General features: G+C 40.5%; 1 protein-coding gene across 5 annotated transcripts in view; it reads right to left on the bottom strand.

Annotated features, from left to right (window-relative positions):
- Window positions 1-27502, bottom strand: part of igsf11 (immunoglobulin superfamily member 11) — a 94851-nt gene that overhangs the window by 5972 nt on the left and 61377 nt on the right. For 2 of the 5 annotated variants that reach the window (XM_061681905.1, XM_061681908.1), the window contains 4 exons: window positions 11524-11687; window positions 11267-11287; window positions 1607-1814; window positions 184-339 (listed from right to left, as the gene is read on the bottom strand). In XM_061681905.1, coding sequence (XP_061537889.1) covers window positions 184-339; window positions 1607-1814; window positions 11267-11287; window positions 11524-11687 — 549 coding nt within the window. The other 3 variants (XM_061681907.1, XM_061681909.1, XM_061681910.1) reach the window with 2 other exon arrangements.

The following is a 27502-nucleotide window of genomic DNA, read 5'->3' as shown; positions in this document are numbered from 1 at the left end:
ACACACACACACACACACACAAAGCATCATTCTCATTTAAATCACACAACAGCCCTCAGCAGGATCACAGAAGGGAAATCTCCAGGTATTGTAGGAGGAGTCGGCGCTGCCTGACGTGTGTGTTACATTTACCAGCAAAGGTGGGGCAAAATGGAACCCCGATGGCCAGCTTGTTTCTAATACCTTGCATGGCGTTGTGCGGCAGCTTGGGCAGCGCGTCTAACTTCTCCCACGAGTAGGACGGTGTTGGAATACCTTCATCTGAGTTGCAAAACAGCATGATGTCACTGCCCACATCCAGCGTTCCCTGGATTCGACATGCTGGCACCGAAGGGGGCACTGGCAGATGAAAAGAGTGGGTGGTGAGATGTCAATCACTTTACAATGCAAATCTTCTCTTTACATAGACAGTAAATTATTTGGGATTTTAAAAATAGGTCAGTAAAAAGTGAAGTAGCTCATTCAGCAGGTGCATACATGAGACGGTACTTAAAATTATTATTTGTGTGATGAAGACAATACGAAAAACTATACACTACTCACAAAAGGTGAAGGTGAAATTTCAGGAGGAACCTAAAATACATTATTTATAGGTGAAAGTGATTTGACCTTCGTGAAACATTTGAATACACGTGTCCAACTGTTTAATGTTTCAGTAGTTTTTGCATAACTTACTATTCTCACACAAGGAGCTAAGCGGCAAAATTAACAACGGGTGTTTGATCAAGGAATCAATCAATAAATGTCGTGGCTCAATTAGAATTGGTAATGAAACAGTTCACGTCATCATGCGGTTCGCATTTTGAAATCATGAGACTGACCAAAGTGATGGAAGAGTCACAGAGAGGCATAGAAAAGGATGTCCTTGGAAATGTCTTACTGGGAGTTGTGCAAAATATACTGAAACGTTGAACAGTTGGACTTTGGCATTCAAATGTTTATAGAGTTCAAATTAAGTTTCCCCGATAAAAGTTTTGGTGCATTTTAGTTTCGTTTTCCCTGAAATTTCCCCTGAAAGCCAAATAGCCCGAACTATTTGTATTTGTAACATTTTTCTCTCAATTCTCTCGCAACCCAACCGGTTGAGGCAGATGGTCGCCTAACAGCCTTGGTTCCTGTTCATGCAATTATTGCCGAAGTGTGATAGTACCGAGTGGCTTCTTTAATTTCTTTAAAGTACAGCATAAGAGCGCTGTCCCATTTAAAAATACCTTGACTTAGCTTTTGATGTGATTTATGTACAGTGAACCCCTACTATTTGCGGGGGATAGGGACAGGGCAGGACAGAAAATAGCGAAAACCTGTGGATAATTGACTGCCATTATAACAACATTGAAAAAAAAAAAAAAAAAACCAATAAATATCATCCCGAAATTCAATAAGCGTTTTGGGGTTGGTTCACCCCTCCCCAAAAAAGGAAAAAGAAAACAAAAATGGAAAAAAAATTCTAATAAAAAAAATACGCCAATAGGTGAATCTGTGGGTACTGAACCGCGAGCAAGCAGGGATCCACTGTAATCAAATGTAACTGAATTGAATTCTGCTAATCCAAAGAGTAATGTCAACCATCATGTCAACTAGTTTTGATGAACAATAGGATAACTACCTAGCACAGTGAGCCCAATGACACCAATATTGCGCCCCCCTCTGTCCGGGAGGTTGTTCACTAGACACTGGTAGGTCCCTGTGTCTGACAGCTGGGTGTTGTTGATGAAGATGGAGGCACTTGTACTTGGCATGGTGGACACAAACCCCACACGACCATTGAGGTGGTTTGCGAGGCTGAACACCTGGCCGCCCTGGTAGATTATCACCTGGATTGGCACAGCAGAGAAGGGAGAAGGGACCCCGCACCGAAAAGGTGAAGGGGTGGGGGGGGGGGGGTTCAGCGTAGAGAAATGAAGGAAGAATTATCAACTTGAAGCTAGAATCATTGACGCCAGTTAAAGGACGACAAAGGAATACTAAACATCCTTTTGCTTGCTCTGTATTTCTGTTTTTTGGTGTACGCCGTTTTGACTGTAAATTTTTTTTAACTGGCTCATCATATTATTACATATGCACAACAAATTGATAGATAACTAGTTTTGAAATCAGAGGTCAGGCATAATAAAGTTACTGAAAAAAGGAGATTGGTAAAAAAAAAAAAATGTTTGCAATATTTAACTATTTATTAAATATGACCATTTAACATTTTGGTACAGTTTGCATGTTCTCCCCGTGCCTGCGTGGGTTTTCTCCGGGCACTCCGGTTTCCTCCCACATCCCAAAAACATGCGTGGTAGGTTCATTGAAGACTTTAAATTTCTCCGTAGGTGTGAATGTGTTGGTTTAGATGTGCCCTGTGATTGGCTGGCGACCAGTTCAGGAAGTACTCGCCCAGAGTCAGCTGGGATAGGCTCCGGCATGCCCGTCACACTAGTGAGGAGAAATTGGCCGGAAAATGGATGAATTTTAGCAAGAATCATGGATGTTTCACAGGCCACGTAAAATTGGACCTGGAGTTGGTCACCTGTGCTCAATTTTACAAAAATCGGAACAAAAGTACTTAAAAAAAAAAAATCTGAACTAAAGTACTTAAAAAAAAATTCTAAAATTACAATTAATTCATTTATTAAATCCACCTCTTTCTCTTTTCAAATATTGGCCAATTCCATTTCTTTCCCATGGGTGGGGTAGTCCGACATGTGAGAAAGAAATGTTTATTTTGAGTGAAAAAACTCCTCAACTCTCTTGGGAAAAAACAAACAAACAAACAAACAAACAGACAGACAGACGAATCTATTTGAATAAGTGGTCGCTTCTAGTTCAGTGACTAAAGAGTATACTAAAAGTATGCTTTATTTGAAGCTATACGGCTCTTAAGATAAAAGCATCCACTTAATGGTATGCATAATTGAAAACATTGGACTTCAGACAAATCATCTGTTGCATGGAACAGTAGCTGGTGTTCACATTCTGGTAAAGGTTGAAATAACATTCTCACAGGTCTAAATGTAAGAATGTTGAAAAAAAACAAAAAACCTCAGGTCTTTAAAAGCCCCGCTCTGATTGCAAACTGGCATTGAACAGCTCGTTTGTGCGGCCGAGCCCCATGCAAAACAGCTCTCACCCCTCAGCTGGGCCTTCACAAAAGATGAAGAGGACACACACAAACACATGGTTGGTGCACATGCGCACATCAACTCACACACAGAGGGGAATCAGAGGAGCCTTTCACTTGGCTGAAAAGAGTTCTCATTGAACTGTTCAAAGACGAAGCCAGGGAAACAACCAGCTTCAGTGTGTGTGTACGTGTCTGTGAGCGTGACAGGGATAGTTTTGATGAAAGCTCTGTGTGTGTGTCTACTGTCCTCCACAGTGCTGCTTAACGGTTGTAAATTGCACGGCTGCAATTTCCTGAGTGCAGTGTGCTCGCTTTGTCCTCTTACGTGCAGATGAATAGGCAGCTCCTCAGCTGTGATGAGAGCCTGCAACCTCATCTCCTCCATGTCTGTGTGGTTCGGCATGTCAGTGTGCATTCATTCACTCGCGGGAATGGTATATCAATGTATCTTGCGATTGCTCTGGCAAAATAACTGTCCTTGGTTTTGCCCACGTGTTACAGCGGCATGCGTCCGCTAGCATCGGTCAAGTCTTTTTGCTGCCTGTTTTGACACAGAGTGCAATCCTGTTTCATACTCTGATGACCTCACGATATAATATCTAGACGCTGGCTGAAAATGATCCAATCAATTGACCTCACAATTCACCAATCAGTTTGTGTGTGCATGAAGGAGCAGAGGATTAGCTAACAAGTGACAACTTTGGATGCATTTTAGCACATTCATTCTTTATTGATGCCCTGCGATTGGCTGGCGACCGGTTCAGGTTGGAACCCCGCCGCCTACCCGACCCTGGTGAGGATAAGCGGTAAAGAAAATGGATGGATGGATTCTTAATTGCGCATTCATATCCTTTTTTAAAAAATCAGCAGAGGATAAAAATGAATTAAATGTCTCGTTGTAAATGCTGGCAATCAGCACAACACACTATAGTGAGTCTGTTGATCACATGTACTGTATGTGTCTAAATCACCGAATTCTCCCGCGTGACCTGCTTGGCTTGGCCACTGAGTGCTGACAGAAAAGAGGTCAGCACAGGCATTCAGATGACGGACAGCGCAAAGAACTCTGCTGGCCCACGTCTGGACATGCCACTGCCAGCCTAACAGTAAACCATCCTTGCTAACCTAAAGTGTTATGTTGCACATGTGTTGCAAAAGCAGCGCTAACTGGTTATTTTCTGACTATAGCCTACTTCTGAGAAACCCAAAGGACCTTTTGGCTGCGAACACGAGAGATACAGCTACCGCCTAAATAAAGCCTGAATAAACCTCTAAACCTCCACAAGCCTCCCTTCAATTTTCTAACCATAAGCCGTCACTGTTATCTCTCTCTATCCTCTGAGACATGACATCAACAATATGGGCCCTCAGTCACTTTAAACTGCAGGTTTGTCATATGTTCCTCCTCTATTTTATTGTCAACCATGTTTCCGCAGCATACTGTGTGCACGTATAGGATCGGGCACCACATACATTTTATTTCTGAAACGATGGTCAACGGCGGCACGGTGGACGACTGGTTAGAGCGTCTGCCTCACAGTTCTGAGGTCCCAGGTTCAATCCCCGGCCCCGCCTATGTGGAGTTTGCATGTTCTCCCCGTGCCTGCGTGGGTTTTCTCCGGGCACTCCGGTTTCCTCCTACATCCCAAAAACATGCATGGTAGGTTGATTGACAACTCTAAATTGCCCGTAGGTGCGAATGTGAGTGTGAATGGTTGTTTGTTTGTATGTGCCCTGCGATTGGTTGGCAACCAGTTCAGGCTGTACCCCGCCTCTTGCCCGAACATTGCTGGGATAGGCTCCAGCACGCCCCCGATCCTAGTGAGGAGAAGCGGCTCAGAAAATGAATGGATGATGGTCAACTTTAATTTACTTTGATCATAAGCTGCATTTTATTTGACATTTTGTAGTCATGGACCTTGATGAACAGTTGCAAAATAAGTATGTGAACCCTTTGGAACTACTCTATTTCTGTATTTAACACATACATAAGGCGCACCGTATTATTGGGTGCAGGCATGCTAAAACATATGCTAGCTTAAAACATACGGTAGCATGCATGCACGCAAAAAAAAAAAAAGGTTTTTAAAAAGGCAGCGGGAGCAAAACTGATTTCGGTTGTACTTTATTGAACTATTTAATAATGTACTCATGTTATTTTTTGATCAATCCCCATCAACAAATCCATCAAAGTCCTCATCTTCTGTATCCAAAATGAACAGCCTGGCAAGTTCTCCATCAAACATGCCGGGTTCACTCTCATCATTGTCGGAGTCGGTTTCGTTGCCGTGCGGCTCCTCAGAAATGATGCCGGCTTTTACGAAAGCTCGAACAACACTGCAAGCAGACACGTTAGCCCAAGCATCCACAATCCATTCACAAATTGTGGCGTAACTCGGCGGGCGCTGCCTCCTAGTCTTAGTAAAACTGTGTTCGCCCTCTGCCATCCATGGCTCCCACGCTGCTCGCAACTTCACTTTGAACGCCCTGTTTACACGGATGTCCAGCGGTTCGTCAAGCCTCCCGGAATGATGGCGAGATCCGAGTTATTGCACTCAGTCGAATGGCGACTGTAGAGACGGTTCTCCCGGCTGTTCTTTGCTCATTAATCCATTGCTCGAGTTGGTCTTCCAACTCGGGCCACTTCACCTCGTTTCTGTGGGAACTCAGCTTCGTCTTCTTGACTTGGCGAACCTCGTTTTCCGGCTTCCTCCACTTGCGAACCATGGATTTGTTGATCTTGAATTCTGTCGCAGCAGCTCGATTCCCATGTTCCTCTGCGTAACGGATAGCTTGCAGTTTAAACTATGCTTCGTAGGTGCCATTTTCGGGGGTCCTTAGCCAAACCGATGCTGTTTTGCACAATGCACATACCGGCGCTATATACCTACTGGGGGCGTGCCTTTAGCGTCCTCTTTCACGCGCACCCTTCCCCCTTCAACGTCCGCATGCTGTCCTCAGTCACGACCGCCTTCCTCTATATAAGCAGCGTGTCGGCAGGAAATGCTCCCAGTCAGTCAAGCGGAACGCTCATCGAAGTCACACAACATTTACAGATTTTGGAACTCGGTGCACACATAAGGCGCCCCGCGTTATAAGGCGCCCCGTCCATTTTGGAGAGAATGGAATACTTTTAAGTGCGCCTTATCGTCGTGAAAATAAAATAAAAAAACCTGAATTTCCCAATAAATTGGGATTTGATCTTCATATAAGTCACAACAAGAGACAAATACAGTTTGCTTGAACTAATACCACACAAGCAAGTATATGTTTTCATGTTTTCACACCATGTAAACAGAGTCATCCAACCTTGAGTCCAATCAATGTGACGAGATTTGAGGTGTGGTTAAAGCTATTGTCTATGACTAGAGAGTTCACCAAATTTGCTATACTCTCCCCAAGAGATGTCGTCCTGTAAAGATGACAGAAAGAGCACAACGCACAATGCTGAATGAGGTGAATCAGAATCCTATAGCGTTGGCTAAATACCGAAATCTCTGGCACATGCTAATATCTGTGGTGATAAATCTACAATAAGTAAAACATTACACAAGAATGGATGTTATTAAAAAAATAATTGCTACTGGTTTGGAGTTGGTAAAAGTTCACCTGGATGTTCTAGCACTACTTATAATACGAATATTTTTATGGACAGATGAAACCAAAGTTGAGCTGTTTGAAGGAACTCGCAAATCTATGTGTGCCGAAAAATGGACACAGCACACCATCATCCAAAGCTCAACCAAACTCTGAAGAGGGGTGGTCATCATGGTTTGGGATTACTTTTCTACCTCAGGGCCTGGACACATTGCTATCTTTGACAGAAAAAGGAATTACAAAATTTAGTACATCAAGACCATCTGTCTGTCAACTGAAGCTTAGCAGAAGGCGTGTGATCCAACAGGACAATACGCCAAAGGACAGAAGTAAATCAACAACTTAATACCTGTAACAGAAGAAAATACGTCTTCTGGAGTGTCCCTGTCCTGACTTCAACCAAATTGACATACTGTAGCATGACATTAAGGCCACAATTCACACGAGACATCCATTCCTTTGAAAACATTGTCTACTTTTGAGCTGGCATCTATGGCAAAGGCACCTACTGTATGGTACTTAAAAGCGATTACTGTACTGTATTTGCTTTCTCAATGTGCTCTACTGATTGCTTGGGCAGGTAGTCAAAGGGTGGAGGAAACTGTGATTGTCTATTGTTGTGACATAGATGAAGATCAGATCACAAGATGACCAATTATAGGCAGAAATCCAATAGGCAAAAAGGTTCACAACTTTCCCTACAAGGCTGGCCAATTTGTCTCTAAGGCTTTTGAAGTCCAACATTTGCAAAAGTCAGTACAGTTAACAACATTTAAGAGAAGGGAACGTAGACACCACTATCAAACTGGTTTATTGACAATCAAAAGAAACAATTCAAATAGCAATAGCATCACATATTCAGGAATGAAGCCTCAATTAGAATTTTTTTCATAGTTTTAAGACCATTCATGGTCCATTGTGTGTCAATTACATCTTCGAATGGGGTAGGTGCTCCAACATTTTCTTGTGCTGTAGTCGTTTGATTGTGGTTTGTCTAAGCATTATTCAGACCTGGGGACTGCAATTAAGATAATCTTATATTGATTATTATTATTATTATTATATTGTGGGGCAATTCAATTGTCACGTTTTTACAATGCTTATGCCATAGATTCATCCTCTGATGGATTGTAAGGTTTGGATGAGGATCAGAATCTGATCATCTGAAATACGTTGACAGATGTTCTCTATTACAGATTAACATCATTTTTTTGCACCACAGATTATCGTTGACCTCAATATAACCAGAGCATCGGTTCACTTCAAACTGCACAATTGTACTTTTCTGGGCCTGATATTTTAACAGCTGCTAAAAATATCCTTTCAAGACTCTCTTAAATTTATTGACACAGGAGCTGGGGTAGTTAACATCGCAACGCAGAAGCAACTCACTCATCACATATTTTAATAAAGATCTGTCACACATCAGTGTACTGTATATGTAATGGAATCAACCACCAATGTACGCATGCACACACACACACACCCACACACACACACACACACACACAAACCCTTTACACACACACACACAAACCCTTTTCAATGACATAACATTCATAGTGAACCTAGCGAGGAGTCTAAAGGCACTGTTATGACAGAGGAATGTTAACTCTAAACTAGGAAGTTTGAAAGAATTTCGAAGTCTGAAAGAATTTCGTTACCTTTCTGATTGAATGACTACTCTGAATGACTTGAAGAGTCATAAACGGATGATGTGTTCTCTAAGTTTTTATTCTTTGTGTCAGTACAAGAGATGATACAGACAATTTCAGGAAAGCCCCAAATTTTGGCTAAAAAGAATGAATAAAACTCAATATTCATAATTTCCGATGTCTCGGTTTCAGAACAGTCTTTTAGAGTAAAGATTACAAACATTGCGCAAGAGGCCCTCGAGTGGTCACAAGCCAATCACGACAATGTTTCAGCAAATCAATTTGATGATCAAATCCTTAAAATAGAATATAATGGGGAGTCAGCCTTGTAGATTGGTGGCTGTAAAAACACACAAACACGCAACAGTATGAAAACTCATAACCTCAAGCGAAGCACACAAACACTATTCGTCTAAGTAACACCAAAGAAGCCAAGTTTGCTGTGTGAGGAGGAGCTGACGTTTCTCGTGCTTTTGCCATGTGAGAGCGCTCAATAAGTAGCACTGTCGCTTTTTATCTGAACATGGTATTCAAATTTGAGAAGACCGAGCGCGAGCTGAGTGGTCCAAGAGCGCTTTTTAGAGTGCTAACGCTGGCTGTGAGGGTGTGCAAGTGTACAGAGCTCTGTTCAGTAATTCTTAATGGCTTTTAGCATCAACTATAATCATTTATGACATTGACTTTCTCCAAAATGACCTTGTTCTAGCACTGTCACCCCCCTACGCATATTCACACAAAGAACTGAAAGAGCTTGTTTCTTCTTGTGTACATGTCATCGCGTGGGTCTTTTGTTTGCGACAATGTGCACTTAAAAAGTTGTTACCCTGTGTTTATACTTCCAAAGTACATATTATTATGTAATGTAAAGTGAAGGTGCGACGATGAGACAATGCATATATCTTGTGGTATTCTATATCTTGTGTCAGTTGGATGGCAGCTGATATTGACATGACGTCTTTCTGTTTACTACATTTTGTTGAACATCACAGTGACAACATCACAGTGTGACGTGGCGTATGCACTTTTTGGTTGTATGAATTCATGGATCTGTTTTCACGTGTCTCTGGAGCACCCAGCATGCATGTTTGTGTCTGCGCGTGTCACGTGAACCCAGTAAATATATATAAGCTATGCATGGATGCCTGCGGTTCTGTGCTGGGCTTTGGACCAGCAGCCTGTCTGAAGCTAGTTTGCACGTCGGTGTGTATGTGTGTGTGAGATTCTGCGTGTAGCGAACAGCTGCTATATAGAGCCTGTCGTGGGTATGAGGTAATTAGTGCAGAAGATAATCATATTATTTGGACGGCCGACCAGCGGAGGTTCAAAGCGAGGGGAGGCAGGTGAGCTTGTACGGCCTGCAGCTGCATGTTAAATAACTTAAAGAATGAATCACATAAGTCCTGAAAGGGGGAAGGACAAATTAAGGTGAGGGTCAGAGAGGGTAGGTGATAAAAAAAAGCACATAAAGGAGACTTTAGGTGTGACTCTACTGGAAGGAAGCGCAGGAATTTAAACTAACACCACAAACAACACAGTTAAAGACCAAATTATTCTTCTGTTTTAGTCTGTTTCTGTGAAATGAGCCAACAATTAACTTTACTTGACAGACTTTTCAAAAGCAAGGACACACCCACTACCACTACATCTATTAAAACCTAATAGCTACAACTTGTTTATAAGTTATCCCCAAGGTGCGTTCAGATGCACCAAAAGAGATTTTCTGTCTGCACAAATTTGGTTTTAATAAAAAAGTCCACGTTTAAGCTTTGCATGGATGGTGGGTGCGCATTTGTCACAAGGCTCATATAAAGCATATGGCGACAGATTTTTTTCATGAATAGCATTTAAGAACATTATTACTTACAAGTTCAATTTTCCATGTTTATAGTACGAAGTTAAGTTAATACATGAATAACTTATCGAGGCAAATCCTTTGTAATAAGAATTTATTTTTTTCATTATGAGCCAATCAGATCTTGGGATCCAATATTATACTATATTACTATCAGTGAAGTCTGATCGAGGAAAGATGTACTTTTGAAACATACTCTCTTTTTTTAATATATTAATTTTTAAAAAATATATTAACAGAAAGAAAGAATAGAAAACCCGATAGGATAAAAATGCTACTTTGACGAGATCGGAACAGCAATTCTCCTCCAAATAGTGACTGGTCCTTTCAGGTTTTCACTGGAAAAAAAGTGTAATAATTGTGGTATACATTTAAATCTGTGCATGATAACAAGATTATATTTTTGCCTGCAGGACCTTTAAGGAATTAACACATGCATCACATGCTTTGTGAGTGCAAACTTCTTTTTGCGTGGCGTGTATCTTTTGCCACTAGTTTAGACTTTGCATCTGCCTGTACTAATTGTTTACTTTTATTGAATTTGAGGGGTGATTTGTTGCGTGCGAATGGTAGTCAATGTCTAAAAGAAATTATTTTACTCCTGGGCATTTTTTTTATTGCGTTCATGTGATCTCATTTTTACTAGTCGCCATAAATATAGCATAACACGATGAAAATAATTACAAATAAGAACTGGCCATTCTTGCCAAAAACTGTGTATTTGTCGCACAAGTAAGAATTTAGAACTTCATAAGTGAGTCTAAATGACTCCACTATGAATACTACGCCTGGCACACCTGCAGTTCAATGGAGAACTGCCTCTAATAAGCGATACAATGTATTAAAGCGAAATCTCTGTGTGATGCTATTCAATTCTCTCTTCAGTACAGCAGTAAAGTTTGATGTATCTTTGAAACCAATGTTATTAAATTGAGCGGTGGTCCTAAAAGTGTCTGGTGAGTGTGCACTACATACTGTACGTCTACTCTTGGAAATGCTCTTCAGGCTCTATCTGAACACACCTTGTTACAAAAGCAACAATATAATCATATGTACCTGTTTTGACTGCAAAGATGTCTTGGTGAAAGCAGCCATCCACAAGAGGCATATGCAGTGAGGTTACATTGGAAAGTGAGTTAGAATAATCTCAACTATTCCCCAAGCAGGTGGACTATGTGTACTCTGCATCATTCCTGTAATTCGCTGTTTATTATTATTATTATTTTTTTTTTTTTAATTTCCCTTAAAAGCTACGGCGTTGAGCGCAGCCTTACGACGGGTGAGCGAGTTGTGTGAACAGTAAGTGCGTGCACCTGTTCTGGCTGGTTGGCATTGGAGAGCGGGATCACCATCCAGATGATGTTGAGGTTGTTGAGCGCAGCGCTGGTGGTGAAGGAGCAAGGCAGGACGGCTGCTTGGCCTCGGGCTACCTGGATGCTGCTCTGTGACACCATCACATCCAGTGCCTGTACGCTCACTGCAGGGGGAGGCACAAACTGATCAGCGACTTCATACACAAAAAATGATAGATACTTTTGCAAGGTACAACACTAAGTAGTAGCAATACAGTATAAATATCTATCAAGATTATTATGTGGGACAATAACTATAGTTATATGTCTGATACAATCATTTGTATTATTGTATTCATATAAATAGGAATATGGATGTATGTTAATATTTCTCAATTATTATATTACCAGAGTACTATATTGATGTTGTATTAAGCAATAGTTATATGGGATTATAAGGAGGTAGAGATAAGGACAGGAGTAAATCGGCTTTAATTCTTTGTAGTCCTTTTCGAATATGTATAATTGAAATTTATTTTCATTTATATTTGTTTAATCTTGTCTGCTTTGTTGTTTTTTGTCACTTTCCCCCCCCCAAAAAAAATCAATCAGTACAGAATATCTGAATAATCAAATTATATACTTTACAATAGTTGTCTCAAAAACATTGTCAAAGATAGTAAAGTTCAGTTTCAATGGATACCGTCAAAGCGGTCTGTCTAACTATCTATCTATCTATCTATCTATCTATCTATCTATCTATCTATCTATCTATCTATCTATCTATCTATCTATCTATCTATCTATCTATCTATCTATCTATCTATCTATCTATCTATCTATCTATCTATCTATCTAATATTTCAGTGTCAACCCAGCATTATTTTATTATTATATCGAAGACTATTTGACACATATCTGAATTGTGTCGGTACTTGTCCACTTGGTATTATGGAATGAAAACATTACATTAACAGTATTACACAGCACATTTGTATATAGTGCAGCAGAATGGAGGTTTCGCCAGTATAATCGTAACTTCCCAAAGAATCATCACCTAAAAGGTAACATCATCTTGGACCTTGAATGGGGAAGAATTCTTGTTTATAAACGGTTGTTCATGGATGAGTAGTAAATAGCAGCTTTACCTTCTTATGCTTGTGAGTATACTATATTTTTTGTTGTTGCCCAATGCTCTTTTCCTTTTGCATTCAACTGTCTTTGCATCTTTACAGACAAACAAACATGATTTCTAAACAAAGCTTCTCTTTAAAAATGTTTTTATCACGTACGCGCACACACACACAAACCCACACATGCGCACACACGCGCACACACACAGTAAAATGAATACATCGCAACCATGACGGAAATTAACATAAGTGGGAATTGTTATTGGGGTGAGGTATCAAAAAGCTTGTGGTTTGTGAAACAAATGTTTCCCCTTACTAAGCAAGACGCTACGGCGCTGGTTTGCTCATCTGGACGCAGCTGCCGGATATAACAGACTCACCAAGACAAATATGTACATGCACAGACTATTTCTAGTTCGGCTAAAGAAATTACAGCCTAAACTAAGTTACATCTCCCCCCACAAACCATGTCCTAAACCCTCAATGACTTCATCTTATCGAAAGATTGTGAGGGGGATGATGCCTCTGATAGAATTACAGCTAATTGATCATGTCCTGGTAATCCTCTTTGTTCGCGACGATGTCCGATGCTGATCTTGCTATTAGCATGCAGAAATCAAGCCAAATGAGCAAGCACTGACCACTAAATATGGATCTTGGCTCATTTGTGTTTTGTCTAGCTCACAAAGTACATGGCATTTTGCAGCCGAAAGTTTCCTTTTACTGCCTGTTGCTTTCTTGGTCTGGCTGCAACCTGCTGGCCTTCCCACGCTTCCTTTTTATTGAAAGAGACATGACATGTTCAATAGAGTCATTGTTGACACAAGGGAGGTCGGCTAAGCCACTCATCATTGAAATAGTCATGACAACACGTGTAAATTATTCAAGCTTTTTTACTTCAAGATACTCCAATCAAATGTCAGCCCCGCTGAGACTCCTTTATACCAATCAATGTGCATATGGTAAGGCAACAAACAATGTCCTCATTACAGGTAATGAGTTGCCATTATGTCATATTGAATGCAAGGAACACAGCAAGAAAGAAAAAAAAGAAAGGACAACGAAAGAGCATCTTTCGGTACAAAGCCTGCCCCCAAGGCAGCAGTCGCTGAAGCTCACAATAGCTGTAGGGCTCATTTGACAACATAGGATTTAGAAAACCTGTGCTCTGGGTAAGGTAGCCCAACAGCCCACACAGAGAAGCAGAAAAACAACAACACAAAAGTAAGAAAACATACGCATACGTTTTGGTATATATACACATACACATTAATGGTTCCATGACACAACTTCCACAATATACAGAGAATCTTAACGAGTGTGAGGAATTTGGTTTGACAACGGAGGATGATTTAAAATTTTGCAAACTATCAAATGTCTCAAGAGTGCACGAAATACTTTCACACAACACTGTCTGTAGAGAGGTACAGACAGTCTTGGGCATCAAATCTGGAGTGGTCATCCACGGGCAAAAGGTTGGCGAGGTAGCCACAGGGCCCAGAAACCTGACTGCTCCCAGTGTTGTGAGATGGCTGCCGTAGGCAGTTCTTATCACTAATGCCTGGAAGTTATGACGAAAACTATGGGATAATGGGATCGTGGTCTTGCTTAAGCTTATGTCTCTGTTCCATGTTTGCAGTGGTGTGGTGCATGGTCTCGAACATTTTGCCGTTCACATGTACTTCAATAAAGGAACCGAACCATGTGCAGCATGATGAGATACAGTTTTACACTGCAACAAACTAATAGTAAGTGTGCCACCTGTGACCTTTTGGTAGCCTTTTGGGGACGCAAGACTCAGCAAGGATGACAGAGACCTTGACTACAGTATTACTTGGCATTGCCTCATGATTGTGCATGCTGCTTCTTAAGGCTGCCAGTTCTTCTACTCTTTCTCAATAAATAACCACTATCACAGAATGTCGTAAAGTCTTTGGTTTGTTTTGGTGTTTGGTCCGAGAAAAACAAAAACAAAAAAACATCAGTCAATTAATTAGTTTTCAACTTTGATCAGGGGTGGTTCACTGGCCCATTGTAGGCATTTTATAGTGGCGATAACTAAATGATAATATTCAAATTCAAATGATCTAAAACTTGGCATATGCTGGTTGAATTAAATCGATTTATTTCCAAACTTGTAGTTGCGAGAAGGAGCGATTGAAAGCTCCTGACTGATTGTAGGATGTTCATACATTTTTAAAATGTCAAAAATTTGGTCTGTCAAGTTTGGATAAGTTTGTAAACTTGCTGAACTATACTTAACTCATCGTATCTCTTTTTGTTTAATTCGTAATGGTGATTACAGGAAATACTGAGCCTTTGATAGAGCACTTGCAATACTCAATGTTTCTTCAATCAAGTTTCTGAAATGGGCGATATGGGCAGGCAGCATTCTCTGGGGGGCAGCGCACCAGTTATCTGATTTCAGTCTGTCTCATGTAAACGGCCAGTTATACATCTATGACCATTAAAATCAAAATTAAGCATCAGACGTGGACAGCAGACATTAAATGCCTTAATAAGATTGATGACTTGTACATTTTTATGCAAAACATTTGTGAAACACATAGGTTGAACTTAGTTGAAGACAGAAGAGAAAATGTGTGTTTCCAGGGAAATTGAAACCATCACTGCAGGCACCGCAACAGCCCTTGTTTGTTTAATAAAAAAAAAAATCAAGCTAAACATTGCTCTTTACTTGCATTTGTTCCTGTCTATATTGTTATAAGCGTGTGCATTAGCTATATGTCGGACTAGGTGGGTGAATTTGTGAATTTATTTGATGAAACCCTGACTGTGGCTTGTGTGTTAAACAGTGGTATTCCAGTCACGTTCAGAATCAGAATCATCTTTATTTGTCAAGTATGTCAAAAATACACAAGGAATTTGTCTCTTGCTGATATATAAAATGTGTGAGTTGAAATTGCTCAAAAAGCTTTCTTTTTTAAAAGAGCCCATTTCACCTTCAGTGAATCATTTCTGCCACATTACAATTAAATAGTCAATAATGTTCAAGTGTGCCAACATTTGCAATTGAATAACTACACTGATCACAACAACAACAACAAATGTGAAGCACAGAATCCACAATTAAGTGCAGTGTAATACAGCGCGGGATTACTGTATGCTGTATTTGTATAAGGTTCAAATTCTAGGCTTTACACGATCAGGATTTTTGGGGCCGATCACCGATCAGCGAGTTTAAAAAAACGATAAGCAATCACCGATCCGATCACATGATGGAGGAATGTGTGTATTTAAATGACCTGTTCATTTACTGTATATACTTATGTACTTAATTGCTAAAAAAATATATTTACAGTAAATAATGTATCTTTGTTCATGTATTTATGCCAGTGAGGCATCGTGACAGACTTAACACGATGGTAACGAGTCTATCCGGTCGCATTTGCGTTGACACGATGAAGCCCAATGATCGGAAAAAACGTGATGTGGTGCTATCGAAATACAAGATTTTATTACAGTAGTCTGACACAGTGCAATCAAATTTGTCTTGTAGTCTGATCCGGGCATTACGCGTTGTCTGTCTCAGACGTGTTGTCTGTTCCAAACCGCCGACAAGTTTTTTTTTTTTTTTTTTTAAATAACTTTATTGGCCGTCAGATATTTACAGTACAACGCCAAAAGACACGCGACAAGGCTAAAAATAAACTAGCTTTTGGATTCAAATATACTGTGCACGACGGCGACGCGGAGTAAATGTCTTTTGCGGAGCCGATCAATGACGTCATTGATCGGCTCTGCGAATTATGACATTAAAGCCAATCAGCTGATCAGCATCCATCCATCCATTTACGAGCCACTTCTCCTCACTCGGGTCGCGGGCGTGCTGGAGCCTATCCCAGCTGTCATCGGGCAGGAGGCGGGGTACACCCTGAACTGTTTGCCAGCCAATCGCAGGCCACATACAAACAAACAACCACTCGCACTCACAGTCACACCTACGGGCAATTTTAGAGTCTCCAATTAATGCATGTTTTTGGGATGTGGGAGGAAAGCGGAGTGCCCGGAGAAAACCCACGCAGGCACGGGGAGAACATGCAAACTCCACACAGGCGGGGCTGGGGATTGAACCCGGGTCCTCAGAACTGTGAGGCTGACGCTCTAACCAGTCGTCCACCGTGCCGCCCTGATCAGCATAAAGTGATAATTATCGGCCGATACCGATAAGGCCGATAAAATCGGTGTAAAGTTTATCAAATTCAAGGTATGGTAAAATCCATGATGGAATACAGAACATATTGAGATTCCAACACATTATATACTTACAAATCTTTAATTCACCTTTATTATCCCTCCACACACAAACACACACAATCACTGCCCATCTACTTATTTGCATACTGTTGTTTTGTTCTTACAGTTTTTATTCTGATGTTATATAATTTATTTCGGTTTCAAAGAGATCTGATGCACCCGATGCTGTCGGCTGTCAAACACACTCTGACCTACACTGGGCTCGTTCACAGTGGTGGGAGGCAGCGGGTTGGCAGGGCGTTTAGGAAAGTACAAGGCGTATCAGTGAACATAAGAACTTTCTGAAAGCTACTCGTAACCACTTTTGTGAATATGCGAGTGACCAACTTGTCACATTCTTGTGAAGGTCATCATTCATCTTCCACTAGAGTTACAGCACAATCCAAAAAACTAATTAGAAAGCTCACAGTTGTCCATTTTCATGCATGATAACCATCCTTTTTCCAACTGCATTTCTTGGTGTGAGCGTGAGACCTCCACGGACGTGGGAGGGAAAAGAGTCTGGGAGCAATGAGAGATCGAGCGTAAAAACGCATTTATCTCCTGCTCGAGGGGTAACAGTTGGCCACGCCGATCCCGTTTCAAGTTTAATCTGTGCTCTTTTAAAATTGTTGGACTGAAATGGCAAATTACTTTCGTGTCTTTGTAGAGTGAAATCACTGAACGTCATCGGGCAAATGTATATACAATATGTTTACAACCAGTATTTGTTCTCTACACCTGTGGCGGCGCACAAACAACAGTCTCTGTCCCTGGTGGTTCATGGGGAGTTGTATTTGTGTTGCTGTCAGTGCCTATGATGTAATACATCATGCAAACCAACAGGCGAGCAAACGAAATCTGCGTGAAACTCAGGTGGTATATTTGTGTACCCAGCTGCTTGATGGCAATTCATCGCTTAACTCAAAGCTTGTTGACGGAAAAATAGGTCACATGCTACCTCGCTTTTCCTTCCTCGGCTAGTCTTTACCTAATTTATACCATTTTCGGAACTAACTTGGGTGGATGATAGTATATAGCATATATCACACTGCTGTTCTGATATACTGTATTCTGTTGTGTTATATGAAATTACGCTTTACAGACTGTATACAGAGTCACGTGGGCACATGCCCAGAGGCTTTAAAGATAAAAGAGTCCCTTTCCCATTCCAAACTAATTCTTTGTGCAGCATTATAGTTTGGCAGGGAGAATTTACAGAAAATATATACATTTTTAGTTTAGTTTTGTAGTTTTTTTTTCATGGGGAAAAAAAATCTATTTAGGTATGTCATATGCATCTGTGCTTTTCTTGCAGTGTGTTTCTACTTTTTATAGTAGGACATTGTTGTGGATGTATAAGCATACACACAGTGATACTCAACTTTCCAGTTATAATAATGCATCATGATGCCATTGAGAACTTAATTTCTCATAAAATGTCCTACTAAATAGTAATGTGAATTATGTGCAATGCACAACTGGTTTATGGCAGTGTGTAAGAAAATGACACGAACGCAAAATGTGAATGAAAGCATGCATGTGAGTTTCTTTTTTCTTCTTAATTTCTCATTGTGTTTCAAGCCCACAGACGAACACATCTGTTTGTAACATTGAAGTGTTGGTCAATCAAAAAAATAAAAAAGGTGAATAAAAAGTATTTAATTTGATCAATAATGCAGCAAAATAAAAACTGTAAAACCACTGCTAATAGACCATGTCATAAGGTTTGTAAACAATATAGGCACCAGGGTACTTCAATAATCATGTTGACTATGTCTGAATTTCCACCGTGTACATTTTGAATCAACTTGCTTGTTCAAATGTAAATTACGCCTGGCACTCTGTCTCCCTTTTGAGCAATTTACCTCATACCATCTTTTTGACTGACATTTCAGACATTCAAACTACAGTGATAGATAGAAAGGTTAAAATCATCATTCAAACCATTTCCCTGTTGTTTGTTGTTTTTTTTTTAATCACTCTGGCTTGGTCAAATGACATATATTGGTTTGGTTATTAGTGATGCCACCTGAGCAATTGTCAACCTGAAGTACGTCTGATGTGATAGTGAAAAGGTCTAATGTCAAATATTAGGTTTGAAATATCGCCTATCCATCAATTTTCTACAGTTCTAATCATTATTACGGTAATGGGTGAGTCTATTCTAACTGACCGGATGCCAGCCAAGTGCCAGTTACCTACGTATTACTACACCCCAAGAAACAAGGATCTTGCAAGACAAATTGTTACAACAGAAAAAAATAATCGAACAAATGTTGCGGAACAGCCTGTTTATAAATCATTATGAGTATGAGAGCACAAAAACGTTCTCATTCCTACTTCACATAGATGCAAATGCTTTTATGCCCTGAACACACGTTTCAGTACGTCACAACTGTCACGAAATGAATACCCACTTGTATGAACCTTCATCAAATCAGAGATTATATGTGAAGATAACGTGCTGCATATTTTAAAATTGTTATATGAAAGGCAATGACTGTCCCAAAGTTACAACCTAGGATTTGGAAATGGTCTCTTTTTATCTGTAGAACTCTATTCTCATTGCATGAGGGATTTGAGGATTGTTCCCCCCAAACCCAAACTATGATGTCAGCAAAGTGTCTTCCAATGATTTGCTCACATGACTTTGTCTATTTACATCCATTTCTTTGCTTTCCACTGATCTCCTGGTGTTGCACGTCACACTCCTCAGCCTGCCCGCCAAACATTTGGCCATCGCCAGGGCTTTACAAATCTCTTGCACATCCTTCCTCTCATCCCCGCTGCCCCGCCCATCCTAGTTGACCTATTAGCCACATACCCAACCGCCTAACAGGACTCATTTGACTAGCTTTCATACAGTATTCTCCCACAGTATACAATGAAAAATCGTACATTAAGATGAAGGAGCTTAGTGTGGTAATTTGTCTCAACCTCGAGGCACTTGAAGGTTTGGGCACCTGAAGTGTCTCTATACAAGTTACTTTGAAGGGCTTTGCCACTCTTACAAGAAAGGATTTACCGTAATTTATCATGTATAATGCGCACCCATGTATAATACGCACCCCCAAAGTTGACCTCAAAATTAATGGAAAACCATTCTACCTATGTACAATGCATTTTTACAATGCATGATTTTGCTTGTACCCATATGATCAAAACATGAAGTATGAACTGTATTTTGTTAGTTTTTTCCAAGAATTATTCTGAAGTTAAGCACTTTATTTGAAAATTTTTACTTGCTCTTATTTTGACATTCAGAGCCCTACTTTTATTTAGTAAATTAGAAAACACACAGTTGTGCTCATATATTTGACTACCGAGGCAGAATTTGTAAAATGGGTACAATTCTTTAAAGAAAACATGAAGGACCAGGCAAAACACATTTAATTTTTATTTTAATTGGATTCAAATTAAACAGTCAAGCATTTCAGAAAAGCATTATCATTAAACAAAACATAACCATAAAGAAATTAATGATGGTTGAGGTTCAGTCATCAGTCATATTAAAAAAAGAAAAAACAATATTTCACAAATTCTGCCAGGGTATGTAAACGTTCGAGCACAACTGTACATATATGCAGTCATACATACCCCTGTCATATTGGAATGAAAGTGTAAGCTACACCTTTTTTTTTATAACCGCTAGGTGGCGGTGACATATTAGAATGAAAGTGTTACACCTTTCTCATAACCTCTAGGTGGCAGTGGCATTTGGGAATGAAACTGTACATCTTTTTTATAACCACTAAATGGTGGCATACATTTATAAAATGTTAAAGTTTTTTTCCATTTGCCCCTATATCCATGTATAATGCGCACGATTGACTTTTGAAAATGTTTTTTGGGGGAAAAAAATGTGCATTATACACGAGAAATTACGGTAATACAAATAATCAATCTTTGATAATTTAATAATAATTTAACGTGTATCTTTAAGAGATAGTCTTTTACGACTTTACATGTGGTGTTTGGTCACATCCCATCACATGAGAATTAGCGCATTCAGACTTCCTCCTCATGAGACTTAAGAGGGCCTGTTTAAGACAGCTACAGCTGACCACTTTAGATTGATTAGGTATGCATGAACAACCCCCTCAGTCAAAAACTTGCAAACTTTGCAAAACAGTCTGCACAGTGTTTGGTAAGACAAACAATAATGGCATTAGTATATCTCCACGGTATCATTTACTACTACAAATGAAAGAAAACTGGCGACCAGTGATTAACATTAAACTATTGTGCTTGACTAGGTAAAGGGAGTGAGCAGAAGGTTAAAGTAGGCCAGCACTACTCTCGTGCACAGATAAGCTTCAGCCCTGGAAGACTACTGATAAAGCAGTGAACAGATGGCTCAGCACATGTATACCCGAACTTAACTAACAGGCACACACACACGCGTACGCACACACAATCAATGTCTAAAAACAAAGTACCAGCTTCAGTAGTGTACACTAATCACAAATAGCCAGCCCTAATCTAAACACAGTTCACATGCTAACTCAGATTACGAACATCATAAAAAAAACAACATGCTGCTTTACAAAAACGGCATCTGAGAAACAAGACCTGAATTTCCCCAAACGACTCCACCAGCTACCTCATATAACGCCTTAGTGTGTAGTAATTCCATTTCCTGGCAAAGTGGATGTTTGGCGAAGCTGTCACAATGTCTGCATATAAATCTAACTTCCTGGCAAGCATACTGATCTGCCAGCAAGATGACATGACTGGCAAGAAGCTCGGTTTTGGTCTTTGGCAGCTGTAATCCTGAAGTCCCTTTTCACTGGGTGACATGCCCCTGCTTCTCCCAATGAAGCCCAAAAGAGCAATCTACTCTTGTCCACTTGGTTTTTCGGTACATCTTAAATAAAACAAAGGTTAAGTATCATCACCCTGCTTTTCCGTTTGAGCTGGAGATTCATTGTAAATTGAATTAATGTAATAAAGTCCTGATAGATTAACCACAAATTAAGGTACATTTACAAAATCAAGACAGTCATATAATCATACTGAAATTTGACTGATACTGTAAGAGGAGTATTTATGTTAGTGTGCTGGTAGTTCTCAGTAGTGAACCCACAACATTACATCATTACCATGTTAATTTACAATGGCTTGTCACAAGCAACATAATACCATTCTGCTATTGTAGCATTGACACTTTTACAGTACATCCTGGACACATACATGTAGCTTTTTAGGGACCAACTACCTCACGTTGTGTTGTGAGTGTACAGTCTCACTGTCCTTAACCGCTGAAGTTTCTGTAGTGTCTCCAGGTTAAAGACAAATCCTGACACTCTCTCACACTGTCTGCACGAACAGGTTAACCTAAATGCAGTCTAAGCCTGTAGCCAGAGCACGCAGATAATGCTGGTGTGCCTATTCCTGGAACCATCATTTAGCCTGAGGTAATCTTGTCTGCCCGGCCTGTACTAATTGTCTTGTAAATCTGTATTGACTGTATTTCAACACTCTTGAGTTTGTTTGTATATTCATGTCCTTTGGTCCTCTCTCTCTACCTGTACAGTAGAGTTTATTAATTTTATTATCAATTTAATGAAAGCAACAATTTGAAGTACATCCCTATCCCAAATATTGGCAAAGATCTAACCCTGGGAAGCAGCAGGGCTTCAGCAGGTGATTCGATCCAATAGGAATGAAGGCTTGTAACGATTTATTTTGTCTTTGAATCCCTGTGCGGCTCACCTCTTTGAACAATAGCTCAGCTCAAACGAAGCTAAAAAGTGAATTATGAGAACAAAGGTGGGGGAGTGGCCATGGCATATTATACTGGACACTTTGAATTTGAAACTGGTTTAAATTGATTCGTTTTTGTGCTAATGGTTTAACATAAAACACGATGTTTCTTGTTCCTCATCAAACTGAAATGATGGTGAACCACGAAATATTAAGATAGGGATGTGGTTGGTTTCTCACAGATTGTTTAAATAATTTGGCTGCAAGCAATGCTTTTTTTTGTTACATTAGTCTCGTGCGTCACATCCGCACTGCTGTGATTGCCTGATTTCACGTGGGACTTTCAGTCGAAAAAGTAACAGTCGCCTCGGATCGTAGGCCCGAGGCTTGCAGTGCCTGCACTTCACATGTCCAATAATTGTTCTGAATCCAGGCTGAGTACAGTACACAGTGTTTGCTGGAGTTGTGTGCTCTCCAGATGCATTGTTAGTTAGATGAATCTTTTTTTTTTCTGAAGAACACAGCTGAAACTCTAATTGCTTTTCATTTGATATTATATTTCCAAAGCCAAATTAGCTTGATTTTTTTTGTTTGTATACCTGCTTTCGAATCATTCTTCCTCTTACAAATCACTTACCATATAATTCAATGGGTATGACAGCTTCGTACACATAAAAACAAGGCAAAAGGTCACAGCAACTTTACACCATGTTATTTATTTATTTGTTAAATGCATGTTGGATTCATTTAAAATTAACTTTTGAGCAGGCATGCCTGCCTTACATTCAAGAGGTCCCGGGTTTAAATCTTGGCCCGGCCCTCCTTTGTGGACTTTCTGCAGGGAGCTTTCCACCAACCAGACCAGGAACTTTGAGTTCCTGGTAGCAAAAGGTTCCTGTGGCCCATGTGGTTTGTATTTCCATCACACTTATTAGTTCAGGGTAGCTTAAGGGACATGAGCGGGAATCCTTACAAAGTTCATTCATTCATTCATCTTCCCTTCCGCTTATCCTCACGAGGGTCGCGGGCGTGCTGGAGCCTATCTCAGCAATGTTCGGGCAAGAGGCGGGGTACACCCTGAACTGGCCGCCAGCCAATCGCAGGGCACATATAAACAAACAACCATTTGCACTCACACTCACACCTACGGGCAATTTTAGAGTCTTCAATTAACCTACCATGCATGTTTTTGGGATGTGGGAGGAAACCGGATTGCCCGGAGAAAACCCACGCAGGCACGGGGAGAACATGCAAACTCCACACAGGCGGGGTCGGGGATTGAACCCCGGTCATCAGAACTGTGAGGCAGACGCGCTAACCAGTCGTCTACAGTGCCGCCTATCTATATACAGTATTTATTAATTCAAAAAGACAAGTTTTTTCAATGTCTTGGCATTCTGGCGATTACATTTTCTCCATGTTCATGCAGGTTCTCCATCTTTAGAGAATCCCCTCACATGCCTTTTATGGACCTTTTATTCATGTGATATGATGTAATGTAATATTTAACTTGTTACTATATCACATTGTACACTTTGTAAGCTTGTGACGAAGTCTGCCGCCGTGAGGTCCGCCACCGCGGCGCTCGTTCGGTGATTCAATGTTTTGCTATTCAATGTATTTAGAGCCTTGCGTAACCCCGCATAATGGCTCTGTGAATGAAAAATCAAGCGCCGACAGTGGGCTGTCAACCAATCAGCGTTCGTCAGCACACCCCGCCCCCTCAAAGAGTTCCTGGTAGCTCGGGAAAGACCCTAGTCGCCAGGAGGAACGAAATAATCCAGGGGGAACCTTCCGTACCCTGGTAGTTTTCTTTCGGTGGGGACACAGGGGTAACTCTAGTTACCAGGGTAGCTAGGGAAATGCCTGCAAAGCTTCCTGCCGTGGGAAAGCCCCTTTTGTAGTTGTTAAAAAGCCACTGATGAGCAGCAAGCAGGTAGTTGAAGCTGCTGGTGTCTCTGGAGTCCCAAGAACCTCTTGATGAATGATGAATGCTCTGCTACTTTGAATGGACCTGATGGATGGAGTTCTGGAAAACTGTTGCATTGCCAGGTGATGTTTTGGTGGAAATAATGGGGAGTGAAATGTATTCGCTCTAAATCTGTTAACTAGTTGGAAGAATGAACAAAAACAGCATTTGTTAATAGCTAATTTGGACCAAATTAGCTATTAAATTGGCATAAAGAAAACCGATCAAAGACGGATATTAGCATCTCATACGCGTTAACAAGCCATCTGTCCACAGAAATCAGGACGACAAAGTGCTGACCGAAACAATATGCCTGGACAGTTTGTGTCTGAAGGACAGCAGGATGCCATTCAGTCAGACAGGAATGCTTAATAGTGTGTGCACAAGATGGAACCTTGGCCAGTACTTTTAATTTCAGCTTCTCTGACATCCGTAGACCTTTTGGTGTTTCCTTTTTTTTGTGTGCATCTGTTTGTCAATCGAGACTGCTTTTCGGGCCTGCCATCTGACATCCCTTTCCAGAAGACTAATAACATTTATTCACTGTATGCATGATCTATCTTGTCAAACTCTATTTGAAATGACTGAGAAGTCAGTGACTTCCCTTTACCAGCTGTCACACTCTCACATTCACATTCTCACACACATACACACACACACACACAGACACACACACGCACACACTTTTTCACCAAACTTTTTTTTGGGCCATGGTGACACAAAGGTTTGCAAGCTGCTCATTGCTGACGCGAGCTATCATGATCGTCGACCAGCCAAGTGATGTATGTTATCAACTGAGGAGATCAAGCACACAAAATTGATTACCTACAAAAGCCATTTTAATCCTATTAAAAAAAAATACAAAAATCACTGTTTGTTGTCTCCTCCACTACATCCAAAGCATCAGTCATCTTTTCATATGACATTTTTTTGTAATCCATTACTCATGCTTAATAATGCATTGAAAATCTGGGTGAACTGTGATTGCTCTTCACACTCCCGTCCAAAAGTATTGGACATGTGATGTCGGTTACTTTGTCTTTGCATTAGACTGAAAACATTTGGGCTTTGATGAATATGAATATTATTTACAGCTGGAGCTGGTCCACAACTTGTATTTAAATAGCCCACCACATTTTTAGGTCAACAAGTATTTGGAACAGATTAGACTAAAGTGAATAAGACTCAGTATTTAGTTACAAATCCTTTGCTTGTAGTTACCGTATAAATAAAGATGATACCCAAAGACGTAATTCTTATTACTTACTTTTCCATGCTTTGTGTTGTTTTTGGGGGGTTACTCCCTTCAGTCTTCTGTTGAGCAGGTAAAATGCATGTTCTATGGCTGCGAGTCTGGAGATTGACTTGGATGCAAAGGTTTAACGATGTCAGTGAATCACAGGCTTGATGCAGCTATTGCAACAAAATTATTTGTAGCCAAATATATAATATATAGCTCCCAAAACTCCTATGTGACTCCCTGATCTCTCAGCCTTTAAATCAACCCTAAAGACACACCTTTTCCAAATAGCTTTGAATGTGGAAATCGGTCATGTTTTATTTATTTTTTTGTTTTATATATATATATATTTTTTATCTTTGTATTTTACTGTTTGTAAAGTGTCTTTGAGTACACTTTAAAATCACTCTACAGAACAAATGTATTCTTATTCTTATTATTAATATTATTATTATATGGTTCAAAATGCGGCAGCACGGTGGACGACTGTTTAGAGCGTCAGCCTTACAGTTCTGAGGACCGGGGTTCAATCCCCGGCCTCGCCTGTGTGGAGTTTGCATGTTCTCCCCGTGCCTGCGTGGGTTTTCTCCGGACAGTCCGGTTTCCTCCCACATCGCAAAAACATGCATGAATTGGAGACTCTAAATTGCCCGTAGGTGTGAATGTGAGTGCGAATGGTTGTTTGTTTGTTTGTTTGTATGTGCCCTGCGATTGGCTGGCAACCAGTTCAGGGTGTACCCCGCCTCCTGCCCGATGATAGCTGGGATAGGCTCCAGCACGCCCGCGACCCTAGTCAGGAGAAGTCGCTCGGACAATGGATGGATGGATGGATGGTTCAAAATGCTAGGTTTTCATGATATAAAAAAATGACAATTTATTTTTTTCCACCATAAATGTGACATAACTTTTATAACTCATTTGAATATCTTTAAAATCATATAGAGAAGGAAAGTAAAACTACACAACAGAGATAATGTGGTTGCATAAGTGTGCACACCCTCTTATGACTGCAGATGTGACTGTGTTCAGAATTCACCATTTAAATTTTAAACTTAAATGGGAGTCAGCACACACCTGCCACTATTTAAAGTGCCTCTGATGACCCCCAATAAAGTTCAGATGTTCTAGTAGACTTTTCCTGACATTTTTCCTTATCATCTTACAGCACAAGCCATGGTCGGTCGGCCGAGAGCTTCCGCCGTATCAGCGGGATCTCTTTGTTCAAAGATATCAGATAGGAGAAGGGTACCAAAGAATAATACAATACATTAAATATGACATGGAACTCAGAAAAGACAGACATCAAGTGGGGAAAATATGGCCCAATGGGGACATTACCAAGAACTGGACGTCCCTCCAAAATTGATAAAAAAGACCATAGGAAATCTAGTCAGGGAGGCTGTTAAGAGCAACACACACACACACACACACCCCACAGGCCAGTCATTTAAGGAAGACGAGAGATTGTTGTCACATGTGCTAACGACTGAGAATACATCTGAAAAGTGCTTATCTAAATTATCGTCTTTTCTTGCTGTGTTGCGTTGAAGCAAAACATTTGAGGTATTGTCCAACATGGTGACGCTTTCTGACTAATTCTGCTTTGCAACGCTTGGCGGAGGTCAAACGCTGGCTCAGCATACCCGGGGAACACGGTGGATTTTTCATTCTGCACTCTTGTGAAATTTACAT

This window comes from Phycodurus eques, chromosome 7 (assembly GCF_024500275.1).
Source record: "Phycodurus eques isolate BA_2022a chromosome 7, UOR_Pequ_1.1, whole genome shotgun sequence".
In the NCBI taxonomy this organism is placed as follows: domain Eukaryota; kingdom Metazoa; phylum Chordata; class Actinopteri; order Syngnathiformes; family Syngnathidae; genus Phycodurus; species Phycodurus eques.
The sequence above is the reverse complement of the archived record's forward strand: the minus strand, read 5'-3'. Positions and strand labels throughout refer to the sequence as shown.